The sequence below is a fragment of the Phascolarctos cinereus genome, unplaced genomic scaffold (genome assembly GCF_003287225.1).
Source record: "Phascolarctos cinereus isolate Bilbo 61053 unplaced genomic scaffold, phaCin_HiC Scaffold_726;HRSCAF=1367, whole genome shotgun sequence".
NCBI classification, from domain to species: Eukaryota; Metazoa; Chordata; class Mammalia; order Diprotodontia; family Phascolarctidae; genus Phascolarctos; species Phascolarctos cinereus.
The window spans coordinates 371381049-371405518 of NW_027556098.1; the positions used below are offsets into that span (position 1 = coordinate 371381049).

General features: G+C 47.4%; 2 protein-coding genes across 5 annotated transcripts in view; both read left to right on the forward strand.

Moving 5' to 3' along the window:
• Positions 1-10404, forward strand: part of DNAJC8 (DnaJ heat shock protein family (Hsp40) member C8) — a 28507-nt gene extending 18103 nt beyond the window's left edge. Inside the window, exons 5-9 of the mRNA XM_020983302.2 lie at positions 1742-1836; positions 3253-3324; positions 4224-4315; positions 7196-7271; positions 9586-10404. Of these exons, the coding sequence (XP_020838961.1) occupies positions 1742-1836; positions 3253-3324; positions 4224-4315; positions 7196-7271; positions 9586-9708 (458 nt within the window). The 3' untranslated portion in view covers positions 9709-10404. The remainder of the gene's footprint in view (positions 1-1741; positions 1837-3252; positions 3325-4223; positions 4316-7195; positions 7272-9585) is intronic.
• Positions 10405-10814: 410 nt separating this feature from the next.
• The window catches only part of PTAFR (platelet activating factor receptor), a 30788-nt gene continuing 17132 nt past the window's right edge, over positions 10815-24470 (forward strand). The window contains exons 1-4 of one of the 4 annotated variants that reach the window (XM_078145539.1): positions 10815-10905; positions 15249-15377; positions 16389-16597; positions 19515-19614. The gene's annotated coding sequence lies outside the window, so the exon portion shown is untranslated. Of the gene's footprint in view, positions 10906-15248; positions 15378-16388; positions 16598-16670; positions 16748-18726; positions 18871-19514; positions 19615-24470 lie in introns of those variants that run through there. The other 3 variants (XM_020983300.2, XM_020983299.2, XM_020983297.2) reach the window with 3 other exon arrangements.

The window sequence follows — 24470 nt, forward strand, 5'->3', positions numbered from 1 at the left end:
CGTGGGTCTTTTTGTCTCCTCTGACTTCTCCCGGTTTTCTCCCCTCATTGTTCCTCAGGATGCCATCATCTTCAGAGGTAGAAGGTGGCTGTTGTCAGAGGGGCCTTACTTTTAGTGTTTGCTGTTTACAAAGCCCTTTCCTCGTAATCGGTCAGGTAGCTGGGTATTACAAGTATTATGGACCCATTTTACAGATCAGCAAACTTAGGCTCAAAGGTCTCATACCTAGGAAGTATCAGAACTCAACCCCCAGTTCTGACCCTCGATCTTTAAGATCTAGATCTTTATCTTTGCTTCTCATTTCCCAAGCCCATAAGCCCTATGCCAAAAAATAATTATACCTTGCATTTATGTAACACTTACCTCCTTTGAGACAACATAGTTCAGTGGGTAGACAGGTGGCCTCTGAGCCAGGAGCCTCCCAGGGTCCAAGTCCCACCTCTGACCGACAGGGATTGTGTGACCCTGGCTGTTACTTCCAGATCAGGGCTGCAGTCACTGAGACTCTGCTCACATGGAGCTGATGTGCCTCATACAGGGCATTTCCCCACCTGTCCCAATCATATCTCAGGTCCAGTCACTGTCTCCTCACCTCCATTGTCTCACCTAATGCTCACAACATCATCTTAATCATGAGGAAGCTGATTCAGAACTTTGTGGACTTGCCCGAGGTCACAGTCACTAAACACAAGAGCTGTCTCCCTCAGGCCCCCCATCTCCCCTTTACAGCCAGTATCCTTCCACTCCACCATTGTGTGGGCCTCTCTGCTTTTCTAAAACAGAGACAGGCAAAAAGAGCCCTGACCTGCTCCAAACCCATCCCACTTGACTGAAGCGCTTGGCTTAGGATACTGTGCTGGTGTGCACAGGGCTGCCAGCCCCACCATCACTAGGGAAGAAGGAAGGTAGGCGAGCTTGGCCTAGTCATCTGCCCGCATGCTTTTGCACCCCTGAGGTGGAGGCAGCAGATGGTCAGCAGGAAGCAACAAGCTCAGACAGGGATTTTAAAGCCTGGTGGCCTGGACACGCTTGACCCTCCATCCCTCCGTGGGGCTGTCTGATTGAGCAGGCAGCCTGACTCGGTCGGAGGGTACAGGCTTCATACAGATTGGGTGTGATGAGTTTGTGATCCCCACCCAAACCTTTTTCATTTGGGTTTTACCATCTACAGTTTTCATTGGTTAATTCAGTTCAAATCCTTTCTGAGGCACTGCCTGGGAAGCCGTCCTTTTCCAAGTTGTGTTCCTATGCAGTTTTGAAACTTTAGAAGCTTAATGATGCAAGATAGAAATAACCTTCTTCCACAAGTGAGAATATTTCACGGCATTGGCATAAGGCCTTTTGTTTCAAGATCTGTCTTTGTGTCATTGTCACCGCTGTTTTACTGATGGGAAACTTGAGCCTTGAGGAAGTCGGGTACCTTGGGCTAGGCTTTAGAGGGCCTGGGCCTGGATCTGGGGCTGTTGCTGCTGCCCTGCTGCTGCATTATCTCTTCTGGGGGTGTCGGCGTTATGATGGCTCTTCCAGATTTGTAGCTTTCTGCCTTATGTTTGTATTTCATTGCCTGAGGAATTCTGGGAAGGCAGGGTGATATTTGCATGTTCTTCATTTCATTTAACAACACTCAGATAAACCATGAAAGTAGATTTGCTTCTGGCCATAGAAGTCGTCCAGACTTTGTGACCGCTGAGACTTCAGAGGATGTTAGCAAACCTTTTAATTTTACACTATTTTACACTAGCTGTTGACAAAGCCTACAAGCTGCTCCTGGATCAGGAGCAGAAGAAGAGGGCCCTGGACGTCATTCAAGCAGGAAAAGAGTACGTGGAGCACACCGTGAGTGTCCTGGGGTTCTGGTGGCCTGATGGGCCGTGTGTACAGGAGACAGGGGCAGCTGAGGTGGGGAGCAAACATCAGCAGATGCCAAGACCACTACGTTTATCTTTTCCTTCCGATAGCCATGGTTATGAACAGCTGCTCTGCATCATAGGCTGTCTGATGCCATGCTGGAGCAGAGGGAGAGGGATGGCTATAACTGTTCTAACTCACCCACCTTCTCTGATGCCAGCAGCCTTCTACCACACCCTTCCCCCATATATCAACCCATCCTGCAAGATCATATGGGGAGGTATCCTCCGCTGTGGGTCAGATCTCCTTCAGTGGCCAGCTTGTTCAGGGATTGGAGCTGGGACTTAAGGACAGCTGGTATGTTGTTGTTATATAGCAGCATTAAGTTGTCTGCATTGAGACATTCATGAGTGATGTTGAGGATTTTTTCCTTGACTCCTTTGAATAGTGGGAAATGCTCTGATTTGTGTAGTTTTTTATCTGCTAGGGGATGTTCCATGTGTCAGAAATGACCGAGACCTTTTATTTTAGATGTCATACTTTGAAAGAGTTCAGACGGATATGATCTCTTTCTGGCAGAACCTTAGTTGAGCCTTTTTATGTGTGAGTAAACAGGTCCATGTAGGCAGTGGTAGGTACCCAGGAGAAGTAACTTTCATGGCAATTAATATTCTTGAAAAGGGATTTTCCTACTCTGTACCTTGTAGGGAATCAGGCAGTGAGAAAACCTTTCCCTTACCGGCCCTTGTGACTGGCATCCTATAGACTGATAGAAATATCTTTGGGCAGCCAGCACATTCATAGCAAGTGGGTTCCCTCCTGTTGGGGTACTTGAATGGGAGTGTGCAACACTTCCATCTTGTGACCACTAGGGGGCACCGTTGCTGATGTCTGCTGGCTGGCTGGTTTTTGGTAGATAATAGCATTCTTGAGGGGATGAGTGCATTGACTTGGCTTGGAGCTGAAGGTTTGTTTTGGTTTCAGGCTCTCCCTTTTAGGGGAAGAAGTAGCAGGAATAGCGTTTTGCTTGATGTTGGTTTGAGAAGGCTTTAAAGCCCAACGCTGTTTTCATACAGACAGTTGATTGTTGGGACTTCCATAGTATCACTGCTTCCAGTTGTTGCGAGTGCCCGGAGGGATCTGCACCTAATGCTTTTCTCTGTCTGAATCCCTGCTGCCCTCTGAAAAAGGGGGTTGGGGGACCCGGCAGTGACGTGGCAATTACCTGTTTCATGTTACTGATGGGCTCTGGGACAGTGGGCTCTGCAGTGTTGAGGGCTGTTCCTTTGCTGTCCCTACATGGGCTGGTCTGGAAGGAGAAAGACACCCTCCCCTTTCCTTCATTCTGTCCTGTGACTCGTGTCAGCCGCTTTTGGCCTTTTTTAACAAGACCCCTATTTTTAGGTGAAAGAGCGAAAGAAACAGCTAAAGAAAGAGGGGAAGCCTACAAATGTGGAAGAAGATGACCCTGAATTGGTGAGTTTCAGAAAAAAGTGTACATTTTTCCAAAGTTAGAATTGTCAAGTCCTGCCAGTGCTGTGATTGGCTGTGGTGGGGGTAAGACCTGGTCTAGCCCTCTTACCATTACACTGTTCTGGCCTAGATAGAGTCAGTGTTTTGGAGAAGTGCCCCCTTCCCCCCTTTCCATTTTCTCTGTATGTTGCTGTCTGATTTTTGGATTCACTAAGTATACAATCTCTGCTCTTGACAGACAATAGATGGGAGAAATTGAAGGGGGAGACAAGGCAGTGGTTTCCCTGCTCCAGTCTGCCAGTATTAGTTGTTTGTGTAGCTACATTATCCCATGGATGTGGTGTCGTGGTCAGCACCCTGGGAGTACAGAGCCTGGTGTTCACCTTCTGGCTCTGATTGGGTGATGTTGCTAGGTTTTCTGTGTCATTATACACCTCCTCTTCCCTGTTGGATGGTACGCTCCCTTAGGACAGGTTTGCCCTATGCCCTAGGTTTACCATAGTGTCCCATGCCTATCAGTTCTTGTGAAATGAATGATTGTGGACCAGGCTTTTCCCCTGACCTCTCTGGGTTTTTCTCATTCTCTGTTTATAATGTCATTGAGAACCCCTTACCTGATGATGTGAAGATGCATTTATCTGCGAAACTCCTTAGGCTTTTTGGAAGCTGAGTGCTTCCCTGTGGGCCCCAAGTGTGTAGGAGGAAGGTTCTGTTCTTTCTCCTGAGTGCCCTGTGTCTGAGCAGGAAGGTTGGGTGCCTCCCTGGCACCTCCAGGCTTTCTAGGGGAACCAGCATCAGAAAGACTTTGCTTTGTTTAAAATTTCCCCCTTTTATTTAATCTGCGTTTCCCTTGGATTTCATCCAGTAGCTGAGTTCTCTGTCACGTTCTTATTTTCTTACAGTTCAAACAGGCAGTTTACAAACAGACAATGAAGCTTTTTGCTGAATTGGAGATTAAGAGGAAAGAGAGAGAAGCTAAAGAAATGCATGAAAGGTAAGATTGACGGCATCCGGTTAAACCCCGTCTGGAAAGCTAGGTTCCGTTGTATTGGTTTGTTATGTATTTCCTAATAAATAAGTTCTGCCCATGTAATTTTTTTCAAATGAACAAAGTGATGATTTATTAGGTCTGGATTCTCATCTGAATCTTTCTGTGGGTGTAGAAAGTTTTGTTGTCCTTAAGCAAAGGTCTCTATCACTGTGTGTTCTTATAATGTTGACATGCCGCACTTTATTTTGTGTTAGTCTTTCCATATCTCTGGGTATTCTTTATTTTTTATAAGGGAGGAGAGGAGTAAATATTTATTAATTGCCTACTGTATGTCAGGCCTTGTGCTAAGCTCTTAAAGGTATTATCTCATTTGATCCTCTCAACAACCCTGGGAGTAGGTGCTATTATTATCCACGTTTTACAGTTGAGGAAACTGAGGCAGACAGGTTCAGTGACTTGCCAGGGTCGTATAGCTAGTAAGTGTTGGATACTTGATCTGATCTCGGGTCTTCCTGTCTCCAGGACCAGGGCTCTGTGCACTCTGGGTCCCCCTAGTGGTCTCTGAGGACAGTCACAGGCCATTGTACCAATCCACCATTATTTGATTCAGCTATTCCACAGTGATGGGGCATGGATTCTGATCCTGTATCTTCACTGTGACGGAGCTAATACCACGAATACTTTTGTGTTTTAGGTTCTTTGTTCTTCTTAATGATTCCTGCATATTTCTAGCAGTGGGTTTGTTTGGGTCAAAGAGTGAGATTTTTTTTTTTTTTTGGTGACTTTTATTGTGTGTTGATACCTTTCACCAATCAGTAGTTACGCCAGCAGTGTAACCAGACTGGTGTGACAGTCAGGTCAGAATTATTGCTGGAGTCAATTCAACAAACAGTTATTAAGTTTTGTTACATGTAAGACACTGTTTTTATAGAGATTTGAATGATCAGGGCACCACCCTCTATCCAGCTTCTGGGTAAAATGGAGCATGCCTGTTGCGGTGGGGGTGGGTGGGTGGAGAAGCCGCAGAGACAGCTAGGGCCGTTTGGACACACACCCTCTTCAGGAGGAAGGTACTATTATTATCTCTGTTTTACAGTTGAGGAGACCAAGGCAGAGAGAGAGGTTAAGTAACCTGCCCAGGGTTACACAGCTAGTAGATGTCTGAGGCCAAATTTGAGTTTGGGTCCTCCTGACTCCAGGCCCAGGGCTCTGTGCACTATGGTACCTCCTAGCTGCCCTCTTAAAACCCATGAAAGGAACCCCACTGATCACTTCAGTTTTTTAAAACCTTCACTCATTGCTTCCTTGATAACCTCATTTTCCCAGGCATTCACGGCCTATTGTAGTCCATCTCCTAACCCTGTCTAGTTCTGCTCACACAGACTGTATTCCAGCCCTCCATCTTTTTTGCTTTTGCTCCTCTCTCCTACCAGTTCATGCTTAGGCAGATTGCCCTCATCTCTACCTATGGAAATCTTTCCCTCCTCAAAAGATCTAGATACCTCCAGTACTTCTAGTGGAAAGAGATCTCTCCTTCAGGTTCTTGTGTTTGTACCATTCTGCTCAGGGTAGTTATTTGTGTTGCTGTTCTACCCCTAGTGTGTGGTGTGTATGGGGAGGGGGGTGTGTAGGTGTGTAGGTGGTGCAGTGGATAGAGCACTGGCCCTGGACCTGAGTTCAAATCCGGCCTCAGACATGTGATACTCACTAGCTGTATGACCCTGAGCAAGTCACTTAATCCCAATTGTCTCACCAAAAAAAAAAAAAAAAAGAACATTGGGTTTGGGATCAGAGCCCTGGGCTCACATTCAGCTCTGGCTGTGTGACCCTGTCACTAAATGAGTCCCTTTAGTACGTGCCTCCCAAGGTTGTTGTAAAGCACTTAGCACAGTGCCTGGCACGTAGCAGGTGCTACATTTTTTTGGTTGATAGTAGATGATTAATAATTGTTGAATTGAATTTTATCCTTCATGGCCTATCTTAATTGTCCTTTCCTCTTGAAAGTTTTCCTTGATCTTCCTTCCTCTGAGCTCCCATAACTTTGTTTATTCTTCTTTCATGACCATTATCATGGTAGGCCTTGGAGTGTGTGATTGATGAAAGTGAAGCTTGGCTAGAGCTGCCAGCATGAAGATACACATGTAGTGTTCTTATTTTACAAATGAGGCGCTTTAGCCTCAGAAGGTCAAAATGACTGCCCAGAGTCAGCCAGGGCATCAGGTATCCAAACCTACGCCTTGTGAGAGCCATGTAAGCAGTCTTTCCAAAGCCTCTGCTGCACTTTCTTTCTGCAGCCTGGAATGGAAGCTATGGAATCAGCATCTGGCTCCTTTGGTCAGTGTGTTCTACAGCTAAATAAATGATACTTTTCTCAGTTGCTTTCTTCCAAAGTTCCATTTTTCTTTAAAATCATCAGAGCTTGGTGGTGTTCTGTGTTTGCCGACATGTGGTGATGCAGTTTCTTAGTCTGGGCCACAGTGTCCAGTGAAATAGGCTCATTTCAGGCCAGAGACATGTCAGCTAGTTGTCAACAGTAGACAGATCGAGGTTCTGACCTCCTCTGTGCTCTGGAATTAATCTGTTCCCTGCTTTTCCCTTCTGCTTACAAGGGGGACGATTGCCCCTCCTTGCCTTATCATGACAAGGAGAAGAGGAATGATATTTGAGCATTTTGGGAACCCTTGAATCAGGATGGTGTTAATTTGATTTATCATCATGGGAGAAATGCTGTGGGCGTCAGGCCTGCCCAGCGTGGCTGGAGAATCATGGCGGTTCTTTTTTGTGTGCCTGGGAGTCTCCATTATTTCTGCTCTGAGGCCTGTGTTTAACTCTGCTTTCACTTCTATTTGTGTTCCAAGCATCATGTTTTGGCTTTCCTTCTAGGAAGCGACAAAGAGAAGAAGAGATTGAAGCACAAGAAAAAGCAAAGAGAGAAAGAGAATGGCAGAAAAACTTTGAGGTAAAACTCAGGTGGATCATGTGGGGCCAGAGGACTTCCCCAGGCAGCCCTGGTGCACAGAACAGACGAGTCCAGGGCACCATAGCAAGGCATGGCAGAGCTGGGCCTACTCTCCACATTGCCTGCCTCCTAGCCCAGCTTTTCTACTATAATTTTTTTTACTGTGTTAGCTCTTGAGTTAAATGACTCATCTGGGGTCACAGGGTTAATTGGTCAAGGGAAGATTAGTAGCCAGTCTCCCAGTTCTTAATGTATTTCTGGTATTCTACTGAATTTAGAAGACAAATAAAATGCCTCCTTTTGGAGGCTTTTCCTGGATCTTGATACCTTCCCCCCCCACCCCTACCCCATTAGAAGTGAATTTTGCTTCCTCTTTGCCTCCCATAAGACTTTTGTACTTGATTTTTGGTCATAATCCTATCTGCCCTGTGCTTTAGTTATTCGTGGAAAAGATGAGTAGACAAAGGAGCCTCCCTTGGGGTGACTCTGGAGGGGAGGTCCTCTTCCTGTTCCGCAGAGGCACAGACTGTCTTCTGCACGAACTTTGGGTACCAAAGTACCAGACTCCCCAGAGAGAAGAGGGGTGGGCTACTGAGGTGTGATGGGGGCCCCGTCCCCACTTCTCAGGTCCCTCTTCCATTTCCCCCTCCACTGTGGTGGAGCCCAAAGACATTGTCTCAGCCTTCCTGGCCTTGACCACCTGACTGGAAGCTGGTCTGAAGGGGTCTGGCCTTTATGAAACGACAAGAAGTTTGGCATAGGTCACCTTTAAAGTCTTTCACATTTCTAACATTTCAGGCTCTGATGTTCTGTGTGCAAAAGTGCCCACCCCCACCCCCCACCCCCACCTGGGAAAACTGGCCAGCAGTAGCTTGCCTGCAGGCAGACATGGGGAAAATCATATTGTCCCCCTCTCATCCCCAGCCAGGTTCTGAGACAGCCCACGCTGGAGGCTTCTCGGGCTGGGCCGCTGAACCAGAAATGTGCTCATCCCCTGTGTTTGTGTATCCAAACCATACTGTGGTTCAAGGCCCATCTCAAGTGGTCACACCAGGGCAGTTGTACTGATTCTCCTTTGTTCATGTTTGTGTTCATGTTCATGTCTGTCCCATATATTTTGTATATTGTCTCATGTGGCTTTTTCCCATGTGTCAGTCTTGTCTCCCCAACAAGATGGATAAGGTCGTCATTGGCAAGGGCAGACTTCTAGCATAGTATGAGACATGCTAGGTGTACTGTGAATACTTTTTGTCCTCACACCCCCTTCTAAAACTGTCATTTCTGGTAGTGTGGGTCACCAGGGCAAGATAACAGCATGTCATAGCACATTGGACAAATGGTCAAGATGAAGGTGGTTTTCTAAAGACGGCAATAGAAATGGTGGCAGATGGTGCTGAGAGGAGCTGGGGGCACAGCAACTCCTATTTTCTTAGTGGCTTTCATGCTTACAAAGCAATTTCCCCTCAGTATTCCCGTGAGGATGGCGGGAGGGTAAGTGCTCTCCTCATTCCATATATGCAGAAATAGGCTCAGAGGTGAAGGGCTGGTGGGAGCCGGGCATGTTCCTGGTCTCAGGTACAGCATGGCAGACAGAGGCATAACTTGGGACTTGCATACATACTTGCGTAACTTGCAGCAGATTGCACTTTGAGATGTTCAGGGTGTGCCCTAGATTCTAAAGCCCTTCCAAGGATTCTAGAGGAGGATAAGGGCTTCTTCAAGCTCCTGATTGGGAGCAGGGCACCTAGCCAAAACAACCTTATTGCCACCTGTAGTTCAGCAGGTCTTTTCTAACACAACTCACTTGTCCTCCATTCCACTTATATCTTCTGTTTTTTGGGAGACAGGGTTAAGCCTCTTGGTCTGGGAAGGCTGTAGCTGGGCTATCTTGGGCTCTTGGTTATACGCCTGTGAATGGCCGGGCCTTGGGGGCATGGCTGCTTCTTCTTTTTTTTGGGGGGGGGCTAGGCAATGGGTTTAAGTGACTTGCCCAGGGTCACGCAGCTAGTAAGTGTTAAGTGTCTGTGGCCGGCTTGGAACTCAGGTCCTCCTGACTCCAGGGCCGGTGCTCTATCCACTGCACCACCTTGGTGGGAGTGGGGGTGTGTGTGTGTGTGTGTGTGTGTGTGTGTGTGTGTGTGTGTGTGTGTGTGTGTCTGTCTGTCTGTCTGTCTTCTTTTTTCCTCTCTGTGAAACCTGACAGATGGACGGCTAGAGGAGGACCCCTAGTCCCTTAGATTGGAGTCATCGAACCCACAGGTAAAGCTCTTCCTTTTGCTGACAGCCATCTGATTCTAAAACTCTTTGTACTCAGGAAAGTCGAGATGGGCGTGTGGACAGTTGGCGAAATTTCCAGGCAAACACAAAGGGAAAAAAGGAGAAGAAAAATCGGACCTTCCTGAGGCCACCCAAAGTAAAAATGGAGCAGCGAGAGTGATGTCAGGGGCTGCAGCAACAGAGCCTTTCCCTCCCTCTGCTCTTTCCCCTTCCTACTTTGAAGGACTCATCCCCCACATAGAATAGTCTTGGCTTTTTAGTCCATTGGTTTTCAGTATAATTTAATATTGATCAGAATAATTCTTTTGTACATGGAAACAAGGAGCCTGATTTAATAGCAGCCCGGCTCGGTCCCCCGCCACTGTCGAGGGTGTGGGAGGGGGAGGGCAACGCCCACCTCTGTTGCTGTTTGTAATTTAATGTTTTGTACTTCACTGAATTGTGACCTTTATGAACTTCATGTAGAGTGTGTGGAAATCATCTCATTAAACCAGTTGCTTAAAATGGTGTTGGGTGACTTAGGAGAAGTCTGCCTTTAGGGAAGTCATCCCTTCCTTCAAATGCCCATTCCTAGGCAAGCGTCCAGCTGAAGCCCAGCCTGCGTGTCTTGTGTTGGATGGGGAAGGAAGCAGTGTCTGATTGGAGTGCTCGTGTCACCCCCAGCTCCTGCCGTCTGTGCTCAGAACCAGCCCTTGCCCCTGAGTGGCTGATGTCGTGTCGAGACCAGAGCCACCATCACCTGTTTGATTTCCAAAGAGCTTGCGGCCATCTTCCATCTAGCACAACTCTGTCCTAGCGTGTTTACCTTTAGTTAGTGGCTATTCTGTATGTATAATAAATTTTTCTACCAAAACTACTGGTGCATTCTCTCTCAGCCATTATTTCGAAGGCCTTTCTCTCTCTGGCCTGTCCGTACCTGCTCTGAGCCAGCTTGGGGTATGGTACCTTTGTCTTCCAGGGTGGCAGATCACCTAAGTGTCGGGGGATTTTGCACTGGGGAACGATTAGAAAATTAGAGTAATGTTGGTATTCTTCAGCTCTTCGTTGAGATGAAAAATAGGATTGCTGTGACTCCCAGTGTTGGTTCCACCTTGTAGTCGGCAGAGGCTGTGAATAGCTGACCTTTGCGTCTTGAGTAGACCCTGGTGGCTGGGCGGACCTCAACAATCTTGCGTCTTCCTTCCTCTTTGTCACTCTCCTGCCATTAGCTAGGGAAACGTGAGAGGGAGGAAAAGTTAATTAGCCCCACCCATTCTTGGTCACTTGGGTACGGAAGGCTGGAGCTGCCTGTGGACAGAGCAGTGTCCCTGGGCATGCCTGAGGGACAGGCTTGTCAGCTGCTGATGGGGCTGTTGAGGTGAGAAAAAGGGAAGTGGGGTTGGCTCCATGTTCATATTTGAGGAGGCAGTTTGGGCGACCATTGCTACCTGGAAAGGTGTATTTATGTCTTTTATGATGTCTCTGCCTCCCTCTGGATCTGTGTGTGTGTGTTGTGTGTGTGTCTTTTTCCTCTCCAACTCTGTTAAGATGTCTGTTGACTGTATTTTCTGTGCACTCGAGGGCTAAGAGTGAGGAGCACAGAGTGTCCACCTGCGTGTCTGTTTTGGCTAAAAAGGACAGGTTTGCATCATTGGTACAAGTGGGTGGAATACAGGACTGGTGGCGCTGTGTGTCAGTGTCCAAAATGTGCTGGAAAAGAGTTGGGGAGGTTTCTAGTCTTCTTGGAAAGGCAGAAAGTGGAATTCATAGGTTTCCTGTAAATTACTTAGTGCGAAGAGCCTTAAATTATACCGTATTATGGCTGGCTCAATCCCTTCGTTTACAGAGGGGGAAACCGAGGCACAAAGCAGGAAGTGATCTTGTCCAAGATCACACACAGTGAGGCAAGTGGCAGGACTCTGGCTTCTCAGTTTCCTTTCTGTTATAGCACTCTGCTTTATCCTGCTTTAATCCCAGCCCTGCCCTCTGTCTCTTGACGAAAGATGGTAAGTCGTGTACCCAGTCATACCTGAGACCAGTGGTTCTCAAACTCCAGGGTGGCATGACTGCCTGGTGCTGTGGACCAACTACCTAATGCTCAAACTATTTGGGATACAGCGAGAGGGAGTCATAATGAACTATTAGTACAGGCCAGTAGCTCCAAGTCTCTCTTGTCATGGGCATGAAAAAATGGGCAGTCTGAGATACAGCTAAGATTTGTTCATTAGACTTTCCCATTGGCACAAGGGAAGGCATGCGTACCATTGTTTTCAGGGGCTGGAAATTTCACATTGAGACAGGAATGGGTTGGGAGAGTGGAAATTGTCACTTTGCTTCCAGGCAGGAAAGAGGTGGTCAGACATACTAAATGATCTGAGAAGGCCTGACCATCAGAAAGTGAAAGGTCGGTCTCCGAGGCCCGTACCCCCTCCCAGCCATCCACCTACCAGAGGTAGAGCAGCACGCCCTGTAGCTGTCTGGGCTTTGTTCTGCCTTTTCTTTGTTTAGCTTCATGCTAAACGTGCCCATGCAGTGAAACTACAGCTGCTGATCCTCAGCTGCTTCCTGGGGGATATTTATCATCGGTGGAGATGGCAGGGAGGGTCTGTTTCTGAGGTTTAGCTGCTTGGTAGGAAGGAAGCGTTTGAGGGACTACACATGCCCCCCTGCCCTTCCCTTGCCCTTAGGAAAGCCAAAGATGTGCTGGACTTGAAATCAGGAACAGCTGGGTTCTGAATCCTAATAGCTGTATGTCCTTGGGCAAGTCTTTAAAGTCAGTCTCAGTTTTGTCATCTGTAAGATGGAGAGGATTCCTGTGCTAGTAATACCACTAGTACAGGAGTGTGAGTGTGAGGATCACTTATGTAAAGTACCTCAACCCTGGGCCCAATCTCTCAGTGCCCCGCCAGTAAAAGTAAAGTAACCTTTATATAAGGTTAGAAATTACAAAAAATGTGGCAATCTGCACGTATCTCTAGGAAATTCCCACACTAGCAACTTCCCAACATCTGTGAATTCACAGATCCGGACCAAGAAATCTAACATGATGAATCAGTAAACTTTTCTGCAAATGAATAAATGAGTGAGAGAAGGAATTTCTGGGGTCTGGGGCTGATTCTCTAGCTAGGGTAGGCCTGTTTTGTGAAGCATTGGATGTCTAGTTTTCAGGGGTTCCTCCATAGTACTCCTGTTTTCCTACTTGGAATAAGGGGGAAATGCTGTCAATATACCTGGCACCCAGGATGGGATTTGGGAGTAGGAAGAAAAAAAAAATAGCGTGTGTGTGTGTGTGTATTATACTTTATACCTCTGTAAGGGCTGCAGAATGCTTTACATATGTTAATACATTGGATCCTAACAAGCTACCTGTGAAGCAGATGCTGCTATCCCCATTTTATAGATAAGGGAAGTGACTTGCCCAGAGTCACACTGCTAATGTATCTGAGGCCAAATTAGAACTCAAGTTTTCTTATCCACCTAGAAGTCTTGGAACTAGGGAGACTGTATTTTACAGTGAAAAGAACATTGTTCTGGAGTGAGCCATCTAGTATTAAATGCCTTCTTCGTGCCAGGCACTGTGCTAAGCACTGTGGATACAAAGAAAGACAAAGAAACAGTCCCTGCCTTCAGGGAGCCCACAGTCTAATGAGGGAGGCAGTATGCAAGCAACTGTGTACAAATAAGACATGTACAAGGTAAATTGAGGGTAGTCTCAAAAGGAAGGCATTGTGATTAAGGAGGACTGGAAAAAGCCTCTTGAAGAAGGTGAGTGTTCGAGATTTAAAGGAAGCCAGGGAAGCCAGGAGGGAGAGAAGAGACGGAGAAAAGAGGCAGGAGGAGAGGGAAACAGGAGGAGGAGGGAGAATGTTTCAGGCATGGGGGACAGTCAGTGAGTTCACTTGAAGTCAGGAGATGGAGGGGCTTGTGTGAGGAATAGTGAGGTCATTGTCCCTGGACCATATGAAGATTGGAAAGATAGGAAGGGGGGGGAAGGTTTTGAAGAGCTTTAGAATCTAAACGAAGGGTTTTATGTTTGCTCCTGAAGGCAATAGGGAGCCTTGGAGTTTATTGAATGAGGTGAGGGTGAGGTGATGTGTCAGAACTGTGCTCTAGGAAGATCAGTGACAGCTGAGTGGAGCATGGATTGGAGAGAGAAAGGAAACAGACACCAACCAGCAACCCATTGCAATAGGCTAGGTCGTGAAGTGATGACCCCATTTTGGGTTTTCTTGGCAAAGATACTGCAGTGGTTTGCCATTTACTTCTTTGACTCATTTTACAGATGAGGAAACTGAGGCAGACAGGGTTAAATGACTTGTCCAGGGTCACACAGCTAGTAAGCTTCTCAGGCTGGATTTGAACTCGGGTCTTCCTGACTCCTGGCCCTATGCTCTACCCACTGCATCACCACTTAGCTGCTTCACGAAAGTAGAAATGACACAACTTGACAAGAGATTGGGAATGGGGGATGAGAGAGTGAGGAGTGAGGGATGACACCTAGATTGTCAACCTGATTGAGTGGGAAGGTGGCAGTCCCCTTGACATTATCAGGGACATTGGGAAGAAGGGAGAGAGAATGAGTTTTAGACATGTTAAGTTTGAGATGTCTGAAAAACAGGGGACCTGGGTTCAGATGCTGCCTTTGACACTACCTCTGTGGTTCTGTCCAGTTTATGTCTATAAGTCTATGATCCTATGAACATCACAATTGTGACTTGCTTTGGGGTGGGAAAAGAATGGAGAAATCCCTGATATGAGTCTGGAGCTCAAGTGAGTTTTCTACATTTTGCTGTAAACCAGCTTGTTCCCCTAGTCAGGGAATGTCTCCTGTCCTTTTAATGAACAGTGCTAGGATCTTCCTCCCGGCCTTCTGATCCAGCATGACCAGATGATTAGGTGGGAGCAGGAGGAGTAGAGAGAACTGAGCCTGGGCTTCCTGGGAAGCCAGGGCAGGGCAGACACCATCCCAGGTTTTCCCAAGGTCTGTCTGGGCTGCATAGATAGATTTCCTCAAAGATAATTGGATTAGGAGCTTTGGGATCTAGGTTGTAATCTTGGTCTGGGGCCCTCCTGCCAAATCAGGTGATCAGACTAGATCTCCACCCTCCCTCCCATCTCTGACATTCTGTGTTCTAAGGGCCCTCCCTGCTCTGTCATTTTATGTTCTAAGGTCACTCCTGGCTCTGACTTTCTGTGTTCTAAGGTCTCTTCTAGTTTTGACATTCTGTATTCTTTGCTTTTATTCCTTCCTTCCCTTACCTCCCACCCTTCAAGAACTTCTGGTTTTTCATTTATTATCTAACCTGGTTTTCATGAACTACTCTGTAAGCTCCCAACCTCTCTTACCATCCTTATTCTTCACCACCCAGCCTGTAACATTATATCAACCCCAGTCAAATTAATCTACTGTTTTATCATGCAAAGAGCACTATATTTGGACAAGATAGATGCTCTAGATTGTATTAAAATTTAAAAAAACCAACCTGTACAAGTAAAAACTACATACAAAGAACAGTAGATTGGGAGACATGGCAAATGTGAAAGCTAACTTGACATTTAAAATATATAAGGAATTGTTAAAAAAAAAAAGACAGTGATAACACCACGTTCACAATGGGTAGGATAGTCAAGAGGAAACGCAACTTATTTGAAAAAATGTTCAACCTCAGTAATAATGAAAACAAATAATAAAATCAAAACCACTTTGTGATCCTATTTCAGACGCATCCGATGGCAAAAAAAATCATGAAAAGCCATGAAAGGGCAGTGGCAAAACAAATCACTTGTTGCTTCTGGAACTGTCCACTGGTAGCAGCTTTCTGGAGAGCCGTCTAGCAAAATGGAGTAAAGGTTACCAAAATAATTATGTCTTTTGACCCATTGATTCCTCTTGTAGGAATAGCCTTAGATAATTGTTAAAAAAAAAAAATCTGTGCATTCAGAGATCTTCCTGATAGCATTATGGGGAATTTCATAAAACTGGAAGCATCCTAAATGGCCAACACCAATGATTAAATGAATTATGGATCTCTAGTGGCAAGTTTATGGGGAAGGGGGAAGAGTAGAACAAAGAAGGAGAAAAGGAAGGAGAGAAGTAAGGAAGGAGGGAAGAGAAGGGAGGGCATTTGGTTTGGCTGCCGAGACACTAACCCAAGAGTGGGGAACCTGTGGCCTCGAGGCCACATGTGGCCTTCTAGGTCCTCAGGTGTACCCTTTTGACTGAGTCCAAGTTTTACAGAACAAATCCTTTTATTAAAGAGATTTGTTCTGTGAAGTTTGGAATAAGTCATAAGGCTCCACTTGAGGACCTAAAGGGTGACGCGTGGCCTCTAGGCTCTGCGTTTCCCACCCCTGCCCTAACCTCTCAGCATCTATTAGGCAAACGCCATCAACTTAGCATGGAATTCTCTTGATGAAAGTCAGAGGGTCCTCTCTTTGTCCTAGGTTATGCCACTGATAGAAATTGGGGTTCACCCTGAAATGGATTGGAGCCCTGAAGGTTCCCTAAGGGCCGATCAGACCTCCTGGGTGGTGGTCCAAGCTCCCTCTTCCCTTCTAACAGTCTTGAGGCATGGAAGGTCCCTCACTTTGATCTCAAATGGAGCTCCCCAAAGAGTCTTTGATACCTTTCTTGTTTTGCTTTTGGGGTGTAGGTAGGGGAACGAGCACTCATTGGCCTTGGAATGGAAGGCCTGGGTGGAATCCTTAATTACTAGTTGGGTGAAGCTCTGGGCAAGTCGCTAACCCTTGATGATTCTCAGTTTCCTCCTCTTAAAATGGAGATAACAATACATAGCTCACAGGGTTGTTCTGAAGAAAGTGAAGTGCCCCGATGAGTAAAGGAAACTGCTTTCGTCTAAGGGAGTGGTCTTTGAGAACCTGCCACCCAATAACAGAAAAGAGAAGACCGCAAGGGATGGCTGCTGCTACATTCTCAAAGAGGACTGTGACATCAGGGAGGTGATGCCGTGACATCACAGTGAACTGGAGTGAAGTGAAGCAGGGTTGTGCGAAGTCACCAGCCTCACGTTCTCCTCCAGAGCCATCTGGGTCCAGTGGCAAGATATTCAGTGAGTAGGAGTGATCTCTTTTTGAGGTATAAATGAGTCCCCTGAATGAATCAGAAGGGAAATGGCTCAGTCGATTGAAGGTTAAGTCACTGAGTCCAGGAGACAGACTGGAAGAGGAATCTAGCTCCTGATTGGAGAAACTGGAGAAAGGTAAGCTTTCTAGAAAGGGAGGAAGCTAGAGAAAGGAAAGCCATATGGAGTGGAGGGAGTGGAAGAGCAGGCAGAAGCCCTGGGTGTGAAGAAAGGGACCAGGTCTCTGTGCATGAGGCTCCCTGGGTAGATTAGGTATGTAGACAAGAAAAGTGCTATTGAATTTCCTTCCCTACCCCAACTACAGACTGGAAGGAGGTAATCCTGCATCTCTTTTTCTCCTTCTTCACGGGAGCTAGAAGCCTTTTCCCCTGGTGCTGATAAGGGTAGGAGAGAGAGAGTTTGCTTATCCTTCTTTGTTTTCAATATTTATTTTGTCTTTACAAACTGTGGTGACCTCTGACAGTTGCTATTTTGGCTGTACTTACTGGGAGTGCAGTTGGAAGGAAGTCACTAAGGGAAGACAGATCTAACACTGAGATGTTGTGCCTTAAGCATCACCTGCTGGGGGCTCTGAGCCAACACAAAGATACAGAGAATCATAGGTCCCTTGATATTGTCTCCTTCTGTGGTGCATTTATTCTGGGGAAAAAAATCTGGGCAATGAGTTTGTAGTAGAGTGAGGGGTAAATAGAAGTGGCTGAACAACCCTGATTACCACACCATCCCATTAGCACTGCTACACAAGAAATGTGAACACCATGGTGTCATTGAAAGAGAGTTGGACTTGGAATTGGGAGCCAGGGGCCCTGGGTTGAATCCTGGTTATGACACTTTGTAACCTTGGGCAAATTATTTTGCTTTTCTGAGTCTCAACTTCCTAGTTTGGAAAGCAAGGGTAATATTTGTGCTATCTAGCTTTTAGAGAAATGCTTTTATGATGCTTAAAGTGCTCTTAGAAATGCAAGTGATTGTTATTAGCATTAGTGGTTGTTCTGAGAAGCATCATATGGTAAATTGCATATAGGAGGCTAGCCTTGGAGTCAGGAAGACATGAGTTCAAATCCTGCCTCAGACACTTATTAGTTGTGTGACGCAACAATAGTTTTGAGGAACAGGATTAAGGGTAGGAGGGTCCCACAAGTGAGCCTAGGGATGGTGTCGTCAGATGTAACATCTTTAGGGTGCTTGGTGTTGGGCAAGTAGGAGCCCTCAGGGGTATATATCAGGACCCTCCTGTTAGGTAGATAAAATAATTTCTTCATTTGTAAAATGGGGGTGAAAGTGAAGCCCAAGGAATTCAAGTGATTTGTTTGAGGCAGGTGGAATCCGTGGCCTCGAGGCCACATGTGGCCTTCTAGGTCCTCGGGTGCAGCCTTTTCACTGAGTCCAAGTTTTACAGAACAAATCCTTTTGCGAAGGGGATTTATTCTGTAAAGTTTGGATTAGTCAAAGTGCCGCACTTGAGGACCTAGAGGGCCACATGTGCAGGCTCCCCACCCCTGGTGGGAGGTCATGCAGTGAGTAGCATAGCCAAGACTAGACATAGACTAGAATCTTGCCTGGTTCAGAGTTCTTTCCTCTAGAAGACACAATTCCTACCCTCAGGGCACGATTAGGGAAAGATTGGGAGAACCTGAAGGAGAGACTGAAGGAAGGAAAGGCGGCTGAAGACCTTAGGAGTTTGGGCCTGGGGTGGCAAGACAGGGAGGAGCAGTGAAGCAGGTAGGGACTGGTAAGCTGCCCAGAGCCATGGCATTGAAGACAGCCAGAGAGCATTTCCCCTGCCCGCTTCTTCAGGTGCTAGCACGAGGCTGAGGGCGGGGGCATGGACCCTTCAGTGTTCATCAAGTCCCAGGTAGGGAGAGTTCAAAGCCATGTACAATCTGACACCGCTTGCTGAATTAAGCTCGGTGCTAGATTTTGTGTTGACAGCAGATTTCTCTTCCTGTTCCGTAAAGGGTGTTTGTACTGCCTGAGCAGACACTCACTCTGAGAGAGGAAAGCCGTCAAAGTTGGTTTTTTTTTTTTTTTTTGGGCCTGGGGGGGAGGGTAGCAGTGGACGAAGAAGGAGGGAGAGAGGGGAGAGTCTGGGTCAAGATTCCATGAGTGCAATGCCCAAATGTGTAGTGGGAGACCTTCCATTGCTGAGGGGTTGGACCAGGCAGGAAGCCAGCCTTCTAGAATTTATCTTCTCTAGCTTTGCTGCCTTGCTCCTGGAAGGGAAACCTGGAAAAAACAAGGTGCTTGGAGCTCTTTCCTACTCCTAAGACTGGAAAATGAACTCCCCCAAACATTCCCCTGTCCCCACCCTCATGGATACCATGGGCTAAGCTCCACCTTATCTCCTGGGGCACCTCGCCCAACTTGGGCTTTTTCTCCCTTTCATTTCTTTCTCCTTTATGGCTACTGTATCTCTCTGCTCTGCCTGGTGTCCCTTCTTTTCTCTCTCATCTCTCCCCCTCTCCTTCTTCTCTAAGTTGTTCCTTTCCCCTTCTATTTCTTCCTTCCTCTCATTTCTCTCTCTGTCCTCTCCTTTCCCTGTCTCCTATCTCTTCTCTGTCTCCCTCCTTTTCTCCCTTTTTCACTTTCTCTCCACCTCCCCACCTTGTCTTGGTTTCTCTCCTGGCTTTCTTTTCTGTCTACCTATCTGCCTCTCTCCTCTCTTTTCTCTCTCTCTCTCTCTGTCTCCCTTCTCCCCACCCCCTTCCTAATGTTCTGGTCTCCTTGACATTTCTGCTCTTGCGCTAGGCTAGGGAAGCTGTCTGTGGTGGAGCCAGCCATGGGCTGACAGCTCAGCCATCTGTGTGGAGGCTCTCTGGGGTCACGGTGTTTCCTCACTGGGGGTGACTTGGTCATGGTACACTCTGTTTCCTCATTTCTACAGTTTCCAGCCTGAGTCTAAGCCTGGGCTGGGGCCGCAGCTGGCTGACTGATAGGACACCGGGAACCTGAGTCTACTCCTGGTCTGGGACAGTAACGTGCAGGTAAGAGGGAACTTGATTGGGTTTTGAGATTGGAAGGGGAGAAGGAAGGGAGGCTGGGATAACTCCAGACCCCTCAGGCTGGCAGGAGGCGGCATGACCTTCGTCTCACTGCCTCTGACGTGGTGCCCACCTCAGATCAATAGCAATATCCAGAGCCATCCTTAGAAAGAACCCTGAATGACAAGGCTCCTCCAGGAGGACCTCATCTCTTGGGTCTTGGTGGGTCAGATTGGTGCTGAGTGTGACTCTGGATCTCTGCTGAGAACCAAAGGGGTGGGCTGGGGTGAGGGGAAGGTGGAGAGCAGATGGAGGGAGGTAGGAACTGCTGGGCAGTGAGTCTTAGCTACCCTAATGTCCTTGCCCTGAATTCCTACGTGGCATCTCCCTGGGAATAGTAGTACCAGTCTGGCTCAATAGAGGACACAGGGCTGCAGAAGCTCTAGGAACTATATATACATATATATTATATATATAACTATATATAATGGCTGGGGGCAGATATGATAGAGGGTCTGGGTAAAAGGCAGAGTAAGAACTCTTGAGCTCCACCAGATACCAGCAGCTTCCCCAGGCTGCCTTTTCCTAGGATTCTCTGCTGCAGTCATCGCCTCTCACCCACTCTATGTCCCCCACCCCTTCCTTTGCCACGAGCTCCAACTCTTTTGCGTTGGGGCGTTGGCCCCATCGGCAGGAGCCACCACTAGAGAGTCCCAAGCCCGCAGAGCCCGCCAAGAACCCCTAAGAATGTTACATCTGAAAGGGATGGGCCTCAGATCACCCAGTTCAATCCTTCACTTTGCATAGGGAGCTCCGGGAGATGGCTTACCTAATTAGGGTTACTCAGTGGCAGAGACCAGGGGTCCTGGTTCCCGGGCTGAACAGTGCCTGGCACATAGTAGGGCCTGAATAAACTTAATTGATTGATAGAATCTCATCGTCCCTTGAGACCCTGCCCCAGAGGACAGATGGCCTTGGCTGAGAGACAGAGCAGCTAGCTGAACGCGGAATCTAGGTCAGGGATGGGTTCAGCCAGCACTGTGCCTCTGTTCATTCTCCCTTCCACAGGAAGCTTGCTCAGTGGTTGGACTGACATGGATCACAGCCTGGTCACTGGTACAATGCTGATGATAGCTTAGCTTTCAGGAGCTCTTCTTAGAAACCTCCCGAGTTCTAATTTAGCACTGGGAGTGGGGGTGGGGTGGGGGTGGAGAAAGACACTCAACCCCCTGCTTTTGAGGAAGTGATCCTCCAGCAGGGGAAAGAAAGCACAGCACACACTGGGTGGGATGTGGTGAAAAGAGTCCCAGACCCCAGGAGAACGGAGGGTCTGCTTCCAGCTCAGCCACCAAACTTGGTAGACCTTGGGCATATCCCGCCTTCCTTCTGGCCTTAGGGTGGCCTGGCCCAGACAATTTCAAAAGATCCGTCCAGTTTACAAAATGGTTTCTTGGAAGGTCCCCCTGCTTTTTGAATCTGGGAAGCTAAGTGTTCTCCAAACTGAAGCAGCGCATGAAAACCTTCTCACCCACACCCATCCAGGAAGAGTAGGGCTCTCAGGAATAGCCTTTTTAGCTGTTCTGGTGACCTCACAGAAGGGAGGGAGGAGCAGTGAACTGAGCCCCATGACCTGGGAAGATGTTGAGCTACATTTCAGAGGTTTTGTTAGAAAGAGATAGTCCCCCCTTTGCCCAGGAGGCTTGCATCAGTGGCCTTAAAACCAGATAGTGCTAGAGCTGGAAGAACCCTTGGAACATAGGATGTCAGATCTAAAAGGGATTTTGGAACACAGAATGTCAGAGCTAGAAGAAACCATAGAACACAGAATGACATACCTGGAAGGAACTTTAGAACACAGAATGTTAGACCTGGAGGGACCTTAGAACACTGAATGTTAAAACTGGAAGGAATCTTATAACATAGGTTACGGAGGCAATGTGGTATACTGGGGAGGGTGCTGGGACTTGCAACAGGAAGACCTGTATTTGAATCCTGTGTCAGACACTAGCAGTGTGGCTTTGGGCAAATCACCTAACCTTTCTGAGCCTCAGTTTTCCTCATCTATAAAATGGGAATCATAATAACATCTAAACCACCAGGTTGCTTTGAAGATCAAATGAGCTACTGGTTATAAAGTGTTTTGCAAACCTTAAAGCACTCTATACATGTTAGCTACTATTATTATTAACACAGAATATCAGAACTGGAAGGGACCTTAAAGGGCCAACCTCTTTGTTTTAAAGAAAGCAACTGGGGTAGTTAGGTGGCACAGTGGATAAAGCGTTGGCCCAGGAGTCAGGAGGACCCGAGTTAAAATGTGGCCTTGGATACTTGACGCTTTCTTACTGGCTGTGTGACCTTGGGCAAGTCACTTAACCCAGACTGTGTCTCAAACAAAACAAAACAGAAAGAAACTGAGGCCCAGGAGGAAGAAATGACTTGCCCAAAGTCAAGCAGAGTTAGAATCCTCCCTCAAGACCAACCATAGGCCTTTAGTACTTTGGCTTCTTGGAGAAACAATATTTCCATTCCTGCTGGACCTGGGGTCCTTAGTGCCTTAGTCCAAGATAGATAGGTCTGGAGCACCAATTTGACTCAGTCCCAGAGAGTGATGGTAAGAGCTGCAGGAATCGATGTGGCTGCTCCCATGACAAATGGGCTGGGGCTCATTCTGCTGGCGTGGTGGACAGTTTGATGAATTGCTAGCCTCGGTGCAATGGGGGTGAAAAGGAAAGAGCTGGGAAGGAGGAGATTCTCAGGGCTCCCGAGAAGCAGAGCCCGAACGGTGCAGGCTGGAGGCAGATAAGGTTGTGTGGGATATTTGTGGCTTTTGTGGTACTTTCCTTCTTGGGGAGCCTGTCACCAGCAAGAAAGCAAGAGCTGCTAAGGAGTATGTGCCTCCCCAGTTTCCTCTCCCCTGTCCTTCCCCTCCATCCCCAACATTCTCCATCATCCCAGCCTGGGCTCCTTCCTACCTGGAAACTCTGGTTTTTAAGATAAGAGTAATAATAATAACTAGCATTTATATAGCCCTTTACAGTTTGCAAAGCTCTTTATAAACATCATCTCATTTGATCCTCACAACAACCCTGGAAGCCATTTTATAGTTGAGGAAACTGAGGCAGAGTTCAGTAACTTTCCCAGGATCACACAGCTTTGTGGCTTGGAGATCCTTTCCTTCCTGGGGAGCCTCTCACTAGCAAGAAGGCTAGAACTACTAAGGTGAATATGTATCCTCAGTTCCAGGCTTTCTGCCTCCTTCCCCCTTCCATCGAAGTTGTGTGAGGCGTGATTTGAACTTCGAGCTTCCTGTTTCAGGCCAAGCTCTCCACCTATTAGCAGATCAGAAGGGAACTCTTTCAGGAAGGTTTGCTTTGGGGTGGGGGGCTTTCACAATTTGAGCATTGGACTGTCGGTGAAGAATGATGTTAGAAAAAAGAGAACAGAGGTCATGAAGCAGATCTGACTCCTCCGTCCTTTCCCCGGCTCATTCAGACGTCCCAAAGGGGAGGTAGTAGCTCCTTATTGGACTGACTTTGGAGAGGAGAATGCTGAGCCCTAGTGTCCTAGAAGGGAGGTAGAGATGGACAGAGGCTGGTCCAGGAGGTTTGGGTGTGTACTCAGAAAATCATCCCTTATCAGCCCTGGAAGTGGCCTTCGAATGTGGAATGTCAGAGCTGGGAAGGGCCTTAGACTACAGTCAGACAGATCTAAGCCAACATGTGGAATGGAGAATGGACTGAAAGTCTGTGCTCTGTGCTGTCTTTGGGAGAGTGCAGAGGTATGTCACAGGGTCCGGTCCTGGGTCTGGGGACACTTGGTAATAGCCATCAGTGATTTTTTCAGAGCTCTCAAGAGCCCGAATGAAAGCGGTCTTATCATTTCTGATTCTCTTCCTGCTGCTCCTCTCCATGGTAACAATTCTACCGGCTCACATTTCTAGTAACAGGTTACAAGGTACCTTCCTCATGACACATCGGTGAGGCAGTATCATTATCCCTGTTTTACAGAGGGGAAAGCTGAGGTTCAGAGCATTGAAGCCCAGGCGGGACAACCCTTTCTGTCTCTCCCCTTCCCCCTGGCCTTCTTTCAGCTCTACGTCCAAGGCTCTTCTCTGTAGAAAGCACTGATTCTCTCCCGTGGACCTACCTCCATTTCCCACCCAGATCAGATCGAACATTCCTTACCCCTGAGACTGGCTAGGGAAAAAGGCTTCTTTCTTTTCCAGAGTCAGGGGAAGAGGCAGGTTTCCCCACTCCTCTGAGTCCTGTGCCCCTACTCTCCCCCATGACAAAGGCTTCTAGTGAGGGAACCCCAATTAGCTGGGTCAGACTTCACTAGAGGGGAGGGACAATGCTTCCTAGGCCCACCTCTCAGCGCTTTCCCTCAGGGTCCAGTTTGGACAGTGTGCAAAGTAGTGTAGATCATTCATAACACCATCTGCCAAACCCTATCCGATTCCTTGTCAGGGACCCTGAAGTGGCTATAGCCAAGCATTGTGGCCATATCTGGGGACCCATGCCAAGGTGGAGTCTTTTACAATACAAAGGAATTTCTTCTAAACGTTCCTTTGTTAAATATGGGGACTGAAAATGGCTGGTCTACCCAGGCACTGTGGTACAGTGGAAAGAGAATCTTTGGAGTCAAAGGACCTGGGTTCAAATCCTACCTCTGACATTTACTACCTGAGTGACCTTGAGCAAGTCACCTAATCAATTTGGGTCTTAGTTGCCTCATCTATAACAATGAGAGAGTTGGACTAGATGACCTCCAAGGCCCTTTCTGGCTCTCGATCGGTGACTCGATGGTCCTGGAACAGGGTGTACATGAAAGGCCACTGGGTTGGGTGTCCCAGAGTA